Genomic DNA, 10,186 nt, shown 5'->3' with positions numbered 1-10,186 from the left:
AAGTACCTGAATGGTAAAGAGAAGAAAATTAATTTATTAAAGTCATAATCTCGTGGTTTGTACATTACGACGGCTTCGCTTAAAAGTAATTATAAAACATGAATGATGATTTTGAATTATATCCAGTCTCAAACAGATAACTACACTCTGCGTTTGTGTGAATACAATGATGCAATAAAACTAAATACAACCTGAAAGCAAACAAGTGTTCTACAATTATGATTGTCCTTGTGACAAGGACATTCAATGTTGTTTACATTCAGGACACGTTGGTTTGTGCGATATGCATGTGCTTCATTCAATGTGAGTGCTTAGAGTCTCCACTCTGCTCGATAAGAGGTGACACAATGAGTGTTTCTAAGGTGTGTAATGAGTATACAATACAACTGGACGACTCGAGAACAGGACTAAATCAAGGAATGGGCTTCAAGCGCTGCCGCCCAAATTCCTCTTCCAACCAGAGGACCTCCAAACATTAATTTAAGGCAATCTAATAAATTCAGGCACATGAAACACTAAGATTCTGGTTTTATACCCTTCTCTGCCTTCTGGTAGATAACGAATGAACTTCTTTATTTCTTACAATGTAGAAGAAAAATTCGTTTAATTTATCGCTATAGCTCTTATGGTCCTATATATTATTATCATAAATATTCATCTAAACGAAGAAGAAAGAAGAAGAGGAGCACAACTTCATTTCTTATTGAAATGTTGAAATAGAATTACGGATTTACTTATATGGAATGATTACTAACGCGGCTGAAAAAAGAAGTTCTTCGTAATATAATACACAGATTAACAATAGCACAAAAATGATTAAATAGAGTCGGTTCCATGGAAATTGAAACCTATGTTGTAGAAAAATTTGTTCTCAAAAAATTCCGCAAACCAAATGTCTAAATTGTAATTGTTGATACTAACCAAAGCCTCGCCAATATCACAGTTAGTTTCTTTTAAGATTAAGTGACACACTGATATTGCAGAATCTCTTATCCAAAGGATACGGCTGTCATCCGAACATTTTCAGCTAGTATCAACCACACAGAACCACGGCGTGAAAGTACTCAAATATTAATTGTTTTTAATACGCTAAAAATAAATTCAATTTTTCTTTAATCTGTTTTTACGATTCGGAAATATCTATTGGAGGCCTCACGGTATTTGTAACTTGTGAGTCTACAAGATCTCAACTCAGCCCTGCTCAAGAGTAGAAATCGATTCGTTGATGGCGAAGAATGGGCGAATATAAATAGGAAATAAATACGATTATTGAAATGAGTCGAGACGACGCTTCCGCACAGCGTAATCCGAAAAAGCCTCATGTAAAAAACTAAGTTCTACGCGACTTTGGAAGATATATTTCGTTTTCATGGCGCTTCCACTGGATTCGTATGGTCTATCCTCCGTCTTAACGATAAGTACGTGGCTAAAACTAGTTCCGATTCGGAAACAGTCCGATTTGATGTTTAATCCTATGTCGTTAGATAAATAAAAAGTTTGCTTTCGGTAAATATAGATCAAAATATTTCTATGTCCATTTAACAATCGACTATTACAGTTTCGTTACACCGAATATGGACGTAGTCTATATGCGCCACGCGCGCGCACACTGGCAAGAAGGAATGTCGACGACGAGTTACGATAAAACGGTAACTCCGTCGTTTGTTCGATTACATATATTTTTAATATCTTTGGCAGTGATCCCAGTCGATCGTTATACGCGAGTTTTCCCAGGATCGATATGATTTCACTGGTTCACCGTGTCCGTATGGCGATAACATCTAAAGGTATTGCAAAAGCGACCTCGAACGACTAAACAATCAGTCGACAAAAAAACGTCGACCAATCTTTGCGGTCCTGCACTCGAATAACGCTTATGTAAAGTGCTAACAACATCTTCTAATCGAAAACTTACGTTACGCGAACATTCAAACATACGAATTATCACAATGCCCGATCACGACTCGAGAGATGTCCCATTCGAGACGCTCTATTTCACCCTGTGGACATTTCTTTCTCGATATTTCGTGAGCACCACTAATGCACCCTAGTCTACAACGGTTCACGTACTTAATGAACGTTAGCAATCTCCTGGAGCATTCCAAGAATGTGATCCAGCTCCTGTCGAAAATAGCATAACTTTCGGTTTTTACCCTTCTCGTTCTTACAACAGTCTTTACACTGCGTTCGATTTCGTAGTAAATCACGCACCAAAGTCTGCAAAGTCATCTCCCGGCTTTCATGTCGTTGCTGAAGAATCGTTATCTTGTCCTGGAGCAATTGCAGCTGCTCTGTGCTCTGAAACGAAAAAAAAACTGTTAGAATTGAAAAAGTCTAATCAATAATATTATTAATTTGACCATCAATTACAATTTGTAATATATTGATCGATAGATTGACTCCTTGCACTATAAAATCATCTCTGGCGTGACGGAACTATTTTTCCTGAAAACTTTTAAGACACACCTGACTTCATAAATTAGTAAGACAGTTTTATTAATGTGAGGTGCAAGATATTACTTATAGCAGGTGTATTTTTCACAAAAAGTACATCTTCGCCTTAAAAGACGTATGAACTAAACAAGAAATATATTCCATGCAAAAAACATATTATACAAATCCATGCAGAAAGCACACGGTTCACATAAATACCATTCAGAAATCATACAGCATATGTACTATATATAAGGTTTAATGTGTAGACACAATAAATATATGCACATACTTATGTTAAGGACAGTTTTAGTTACTTAATTACTATAACAATTGTAATTCCAATTGGCAATTGATTAATTGTATTTGCTGCAAGTAACTGTTTTTTGCAACTGAAAAGGTTACTTATCAATGGCAATTAAGGAGGGAAAACTGTACCAGAATTTGTAAGAATTATATTCATATAATGTTTATAAAGAAACTGTGATGAATTGTTTTTAAACTTTCAGTAGGATTTATTAAATGTATGAATGAATAAAAACCAGTCTTATAATGTCATTAACACAGCATTACTCAGAACAGTTTAACAGCGCAAGACTGCTTTGTCACCACAGTGTATATTTGTAATTAAAAACCAAACATTAAAAGTTATCAGATTTTCTGAAAAGAAAGTGACTTAAGACATATCGATCAAACTTATAATTTTCTCAGAAAGCTATCAATCAACTACTTAACACTGTTCCACACTCAAGGTTGTAACACTAGCATTCTTAGAGATTTCTTTCTCAAATTTTAACACAATACTCTTGAAAAATGCAAAAAAATATCAACTTTTAAAAAAAATATTGCATGGTCTTGTTCCCTTAACTTAAATAATTTCAATTGTACTAATCAATTGTCAATGTAATTACATTTTAGCTAGCAGTGCACCAAATTAGTTCTATGAAGCGTATATTCTTCGTTACATACCGGCGTTGTCAAGTACTTGACTTTCTCGTTTAACGTTTTCACTTTATTCTCCAGGTGTTCTCGTTCAACCTTCAGGACGACCACTTGTTCCTTGTAGTCCCTCAATTTCTCGATTTGCTGCTTCAAGTGCGATATCACAGCTACTTGCGTGTTTATCTGGCCCTATGAATACAAGCAGACGACTAATGTAATTGCGACTTGAGGAACAGACGTACTACGTGCGAGCATTCGATAACAGAAAAATCGAATACACAAATGAAAAATAACAGTCGATACTGCACGTAATACTACGAACCTGTAACTTTACCACTTTAGAGTCTCCAAATTTAACGCTGTACTCCTTGAGCAAAGTGGCCATTTCACGCTCGTGCTCCTCCTGCAGGAGATTTAAGTCGTGCAGCCGCTTGTTCTTCAAAGCCATGAAGTCCGTGTTCATCTTGCTTAGTTCTTCTTTCAGGATATCATTCTCGTCGGTTAATCTCTTCACAAGATTGGTGTCTCCATTTTCAGTGTATTGTAAAGGATTGTAAAGCTTTTGGACAGAGGCGGACAGTCGTTGTGTGTTTGCATCCGAGTGACCATTGTGATAAAAGTTTGAATTTTGATCGTTCCCTTCTGTAGATCTCAAGCTAAGTAACTTGGAATCTGAGGACACCATAGCGCGATTCGTTTTCTCAAAGTCCATTGTCTTGATAGTCCTTCTATCGTTCAATAGTTTCTCTCTCTCCTTCTGCAATCTTCTATTCGTTTTCTGTAATTCCTGAAACTCTTTGGTTATCTTTGAAACAGTTTTATCTTTGTTCGTTAATTCCAATTTCAATCCTCTTATAGTAGCCAAAAGATGAGCATCCTCCTTGGAATTCTGTGATTTTAAACTCGCTTTAGCTGACAGTTTTTGATCCTTTTTGTCTTCTTTTTCAAACGATCCAGCTCTTTCTTCTTTCCTGACAGTCTCTACACTCTTGTTTTCAACAGGTTTCAATGCTGTTTGGGTGAACATGTCGTTATATACTTTGCGTTCCTTGACATTGACCTCCAACAATTTACTCTCCAGCTCCATTATCTGTGTAATGTATTTTTCTTTCATATCGGAAAATTTCTTCTGAAATTCGACCACCTTCTGCTGTACTAGATCGTCCTTTGCCTTAATTTCATTTTCTAGACTTAAAATTCGCTCTTCCAACAGCTTCAACTTCTCAGTGCTAATCTTTTCTTGTTCCGAATTTGCAGTCAATATAAGAGCAGACACAGAATCGGGATTCTTTCTTTTGAGTATCCTTTCCATTTCTCGTACTTGTCTGTTCAAATCTGTAATCTTCTTGCTGTCTATGATCACTTGATCTTTCAGCTTTTGCGTCAACTGCTTTTCACGTTCTACGTGACTTTTAGTTACCTGTAGCTTCTCAAGAAGATTACCTTCTTTGACTCTCGATTCCAGTAACTCCTTCTCTAATGGAAGCACACTTTGCTGAAGTTTATCGAACTCCTGCTTCACTACTCGTAATTGCTCAGTCTTTGAACTCAATTTCACAGTCAAATCCTCCACCTGTTTTTTCAACTCTAATTCTGCTGTAGTCATAGCTTGCAATCGATTAGTAATAAAATCATTCTTTGTTCTAAGCTGATCCTTGAACATCTCTAATTCATCGTTCAACAGACCATTCTGCTGATACAAGTCTTCGTTTTTCAGCGCCCAATCAGCATTCTTCTCTCGGAGCTGTGAAACTTCTAAATTAAGCTTCAGAGCTTCCTCTTCGAGATCTTTGACTCTATCTACAAATTCTTGCATTTTATTTGACTCCAATGCAGTACTCTTCTGTTTCTGCAGTTGCTTCATTTCTTCTTGCATACGCTTTGCGTCTTGTATCAACTTTTTGTTCTCTTTTTCATAAGCACGAATCAAGTTCTCCTGCTTCTCCAACTCTTTCTCCAGAAGTAGAAGTTTTGTATCCTTTTTCACCTGAGGTTCTGGGCGTCTATCGTTCAAGGAGTACTCATCTATTTTTGACTTTAAAATTATATTCTGTTTCTTCAATGCAAACAATTCTTCCTCAAAAGATATCTGCATATTATTCATTTGACTCTTGTACATTTTTGTCTCAGATTCTAACTGCTGCTTAAGAAGAGCATTCTTATGTCTTTCCTCGCGACACAACAATTCCCAATTTTGTCTTGTTAGATTCTGTTTGGTATCACCACCACCCATCATAGTTCTCGAATAACTATCCGGAGACTTTGCTTTGTAACCTTTATACATGGAAGACAAACTGGGAGTCGAACCAGTCTTAACAGGATCTGTTTTTGACTTCGGAGATAACTTAGTTCTAGGAGGAATTTTTGTAATTGGTTTGACCGTAAGTTGCAACTTTGGCTTCAATGTTGGTGAACGTCTGATTTGAGAATTGGCAGGTTTCTTTGCGGTGTCCGAATGTTTAGTTGCTCTTAGGTTTTCTACAGAAGTTCTAAACGGCGGTTTACAAATTTGATCGTAACTCTTAGACTTCGAAAACCTTATGTCTTTTCTTTGCTGTTTGACACCTGACGCGCTAGCCGCGTGAGTGTACTTACGTTCTACGTAACTACGTTGAGATGTCGTTGTACGTGTCGCTTTAATATCGAAGCTGGATGTTGCTTTACGCACATTTGTTTTCACATTTTCTGGAACTTCTTTACTTTCTTGCGTTTCGCTCTCTACCGTTTTCTCGGCTAATAACTTTGGAATTGCATCCGCAAACAATTCTAATCTAGGCGTAAGCCCAATCGTATACAGCTCTTCCTTCGTGTTAACTAATTTTTTGCTTTCATTCGATACACCTATTTGTTTTGGAGATACTTGATCGTTTACTGCACTAGGTGTTTTCAACTCATTTTTATTCCTACTAGTAAAATCTTGAGACTGCTTAAACTCTTGTTTATCTACTCTATTTTTATTGCTACTACTGGTACTACAACTTTGAGACTGTTTAAACTTTTCGCCATCTACTCTAGAATCCGTTTCAACAATTTCATTAGGCGTTTTTGGATTATTCGCTTGCGGTAGTTCTTTTTCTAATATATCAGAAATTTCCTTCTCAGGATATTCAGAACTCATGTCGTTCGCAGGTTTGTCTTCTACAGTAGATGTTCTTCCGTCCACTAGTTTTGAGAACAAGGTGTTTTCAGAATTCGATTCATTTGGATCCTGTTCTTTTTTATCAGTCTGTCCTTGCAAAAGTTTCAAAAAATGTGAAAAATCTTCTTGTTCAAAGCTTGAGCTACCCGACATGCCACCATCCGCTCGTTCTTTGGATCTCTTTAATAGATCCTCAAAAAAATCCTTATCTACATCAGTTATTTCCTTCTGCAAATTATCCTTGTCTGATTCCATCTTTCTTGTGCTCTTTAATTCTTCCGATTTAGAATGTCTATCGATTGGATCATCCAAATCAGAACTGCTCGATACTTCCACCTTTTGTTCTTCAAATTTTCTCCTTTGAAGTTCCAATGTTTTTGGGGCTTTCAGGCTATTTACGTTTTCATACAATACTTCAAATCCAGGACTGCTATCCCGTTTTTTCTCGTTTTTTGGACTCTTTTTGATTTTTTCTGTTTCCTTATGTACTTCCTCTTCGATCAATTGAAAGATATCAGCTTCTAATTGTCTAACTCTGTTAAAACTTTCTACATCTTCAGGAATATTCTCAGGTACTAAAGTGTCAGTTTTTGATCCGCTCTTGGATAAACTACTACTATTTTTTCTTACAAGTTCCTCAGCTTCCTCTAGCAACTCTTCCACAGATTTCTCTTCTTCCATTGAATTTTTAATAGAGTTCGTAGATTTTGTATGATCCGGAGCTGAATTTGGACTAAGAGCTCCAGCAATCTTACTCATTTCTTCTAAGATACTGCCTATGTCTTCATCAGTTGCATCTATGTGTACAAATTGTTGTTAACCATTTCATATGTAACAAATTTTATATATCTTAAACATTGTATAGTAGGTACAAAAATACTTACTTTCAAAATCAGAAGGATACTTGTCGAACGCGGTAGATGCCAAAATGTCGCACAGAGTATCATCCTTGTCTCTAATTTCAATTTCATTCTTATGCATGGCCTATGTAGAATAAAACAATATGTCACAAAATACGTCGTACAGGGTATTGTATCAAATCTCAATTTATGTAAAATCAAAATCAATATTGCTCATTTAATGGTTGTCACAAAAATATTATCGTATACTAATTACTTTGCACATTTTCTCTTTTTCTAGAAACTCTTTCATCGAAGAGCTAACATCTGGTGACGGAGATGGAGATTGTTTTGTATTTATTTCCATAGGAACGTTAGACATTTCAAGCCTGGTCTGCGGCTTTTTCAACCACCATTTGTCCTTCTCATTTTCCTCGTTTGGTTTGACTTCTTTATCCACTTTAGGCTTTTCGTTTATTCTAATCGAATTTTCACCTATGCTAAGACTTATGGAAGAGCCCAAGGTATCATCTTCGGTTGATATCAGCTGCATATAAATGAAGTACATATGAAACTGGAATTCTCGTGGGTGAAATGAAATTCAAAAATGTTTTTTTACCTTTCAGTTAAAACAGATTTCATAAAGAAACATAAATTTCATAGGAAATAATCGAGGATGTGCAAAAATGTGAAACGCATTTTGTAAAACTGTGCAGGTTAACATAAATGGTGCATAACGATCAGTGTAACTTACATCCTCGAAGCGAGGGGACTTTTTCGAATTCGAAGACATTCAGATTTCTTATTGACAATACTTTTGTGCAATGTAATCGGACTGATCAATCATTTTTTCAGTCGTTTGACACTTGCCGTACTTTTTGTTTGTTTGTCAGTTTTAATTCGCTCGATGGTCGCCCCGCAGCGACCTCACCTGTCCAGTACCGTATAATGGTTTTTGGAACCCACGTGCAGGAAAAATACGAAAGGGTAGAATAATAACAGATTACAGATAATACTGTCCAACACGAATTTTGTTTTGTAATATCCACTGATTAATCCTTATAGAGTTCCTCGTCCTAAATAATCTGAAAGCGAATCTGAAAGCCAAATGGCTTCATCACTCTCAGTTTTCGAAAAACTCGAGATTTTGTAAAATCGGTCGGTTTTGAGAGAAAATGTAATACTACTATAGCAAACTAAAAACGCTAGACAGTTCTATTTAATCGTAAAAGTTAGGGAAGAATTTTCTGAATATGCAGACATATTCGTTTAGAATTATCTGTTTCTTTGAATGACTGGAAATGTACACTAAAATTCAAAAAGGTGCCTATGCAAATATTTTTCATGAAATATTTTTGTATTTTTATATGAAAAGTTATTTACTCAGGACGAATTTACTATATCTTATCGGATTCAGCAGACATTTCTGATAAGGAAACCAATCATAGGAAATGTTGGAACTGTTCCTAGTCTGCACGGTTTGACAAAATGTTGATTCGGAACACGTGAATGGCGTGAATGTGTCGCTCCACAGCCACCGCTCGTTTTGTTTCGGCTTATATTTTCGAAAAATATTATTTCGGTTTTATTTTTTATCAAATTATTATTTTTTTATATCATCTATCATAACGCATTCATGTAATATTCATGTAATAGTATGCAATATTTAATTACTGATTTCATTTTAGGAAACAAATGATTGTAGCAGTAATGATTCCATAAACGAACAATTTGTTTACAAAATCAATTATCGTTATGATCTTTCACCGCACGTTTGTAGACGTTAAATAGCCATCCTAGCCATTTCAAATTTCTAGTTTTATTATTATTTTCTATTTGCATATATATATATATATCACATTTCGACCATATATAACTGTTCTTTTCATGTAGATAATAAATGTCAAAGACTTAATTATTTTAACTGAAACTTAATTTTGTTAAGCAGCGCAGAATCATTTTTAAACAACATTGTGTATGAAAACATGCCACAATTCTTCATCATTAATATTTCATTTATACTCCAATTCAATTGAATTTGTTAACAAACTGGAGACAATTTTGCTGTGTTAAAATTGTAATTATTAATTTTCCATTTAGCATCTTTAATTATTTGACAATTCATTCAATTTTGGATAAATTTTAGCAAAGTTATGAGTTTGAAGGTTATTCAAGCGCGTGGCGATGGCCCTGATTCTCACTAATTCATTAATTCACTAATTCTCACTAATTAAGAGATAAAGCGAGTGAAACCTGCGCGGCGGCAAACAGAATTCATGCGTTTTAAATTAATATTTTCTCGACCTATACGAATTAGAAATCGTTCCAATATCTGCCGTGGACGGTTTCCTCTTCAGAAATGTCTGCAGAATCCGATAAGATATAGTAAATTCGTCCTGAGCAAATAACTTTTCATATAAAAATACAAAAATATTTCATGAAAAATATTTGCATAGGCACCTTTTTGAATTTTACTGTTGAGTTTTTCGAAAACTGAAAGTGATGAAGCAATTTGGCTTTCAGATTCGTGTTTAGGACGAGGAACGCTATAAAAATCATCCAATGGATATTGCAAAACCTAAAAAAGTTTTAATTTGTTAGACAATATGAGAAACACAGAGGTAATGGAAAAATGTTTTTTACTTCTGCAATTGCAATTTATTAATTGATTCATCAAAATAGGCTATAATTGTTTTGTGTCGAAACTTTTTATATGTTTGATTAGTAAATAAGAGTAAAGAACATTTTTCACTTAGTAATGATGGATATATAAAAACGTGACGTATGTACTCATGCGATACGAATGAAAAATAGATTTCCACGTAAAAAGTGT

General features: G+C 35.2%; 1 protein-coding gene across 4 annotated transcripts; it reads right to left on the bottom strand.

The window, feature by feature from the left end:
• Window positions 1–7: 7 nt before the first annotated feature.
• Window positions 8–9,851, bottom strand: LOC128874232 (centrosomal protein of 162 kDa-like). 4 transcript variants are annotated; one of them, XM_054118747.1, is made up of 7 exons: window positions 8,108–9,851; window positions 7,631–7,900; window positions 7,399–7,498; window positions 3,698–7,311; window positions 3,403–3,564; window positions 2,371–2,452; window positions 2,158–2,298 (listed from the first exon to the last, which is right to left on the bottom strand). In XM_054118747.1, the coding sequence occupies exons 1-6, from the start codon at window positions 8,144–8,146 to the stop codon at window positions 2,417–2,419; spliced, it is 4,221 nt and encodes a 1,406-aa protein (XP_053974722.1). In that variant the 5' UTR covers window positions 8,147–9,851; the 3' UTR covers window positions 2,158–2,298; window positions 2,371–2,416. The 4 variants fall into 4 exon arrangements, with proteins under 4 accessions (XP_053974723.1, XP_053974719.1, XP_053974720.1 ...); XM_054118748.1 differs by lacking the exon at window positions 2,371–2,452 and having other exon boundaries at window positions 8–2,298; window positions 7,973–9,851; XM_054118744.1 differs by lacking the exon at window positions 2,371–2,452 and having other exon boundaries at window positions 8–2,298.
• Between the last annotated feature and the right edge of the window lie 335 nt (window positions 9,852–10,186).

The sequence above is a fragment of the Hylaeus volcanicus genome, chromosome 3 (assembly GCF_026283585.1).
Source record: "Hylaeus volcanicus isolate JK05 chromosome 3, UHH_iyHylVolc1.0_haploid, whole genome shotgun sequence".
NCBI classification, from domain to species: Eukaryota; Metazoa; Arthropoda; class Insecta; order Hymenoptera; family Colletidae; genus Hylaeus; species Hylaeus volcanicus.
The sequence above is the reverse complement of the archived record's forward strand: the minus strand, read 5'-3'. Positions and strand labels throughout refer to the sequence as shown.

What these genes read in the sequence shown, in the direction of transcription:
- LOC128874232 (XM_054118744.1), bottom strand. Translation starts at nt 8,146, where the DNA reads ATGTCTTCGAATTCGAAAAAGTCCCCTCGCTTCGAGGAT. An exon ending in AGTCCCCTCGCTTCGAGGAT is followed by an intron (nt 7,901 to 8,107) that starts GTAAGTTACACT and finishes ATTTATATGCAG; the next exon opens with CTGATATCAACCGAAGATGA. An exon ending in CTAAAGTGGTAAAGTTACAG is followed by an intron (nt 3,565 to 3,697) that starts GTTCGTAGTATT and finishes TTGTATTCATAG; the next exon opens with GGCCAGATAAACACGCAAGT.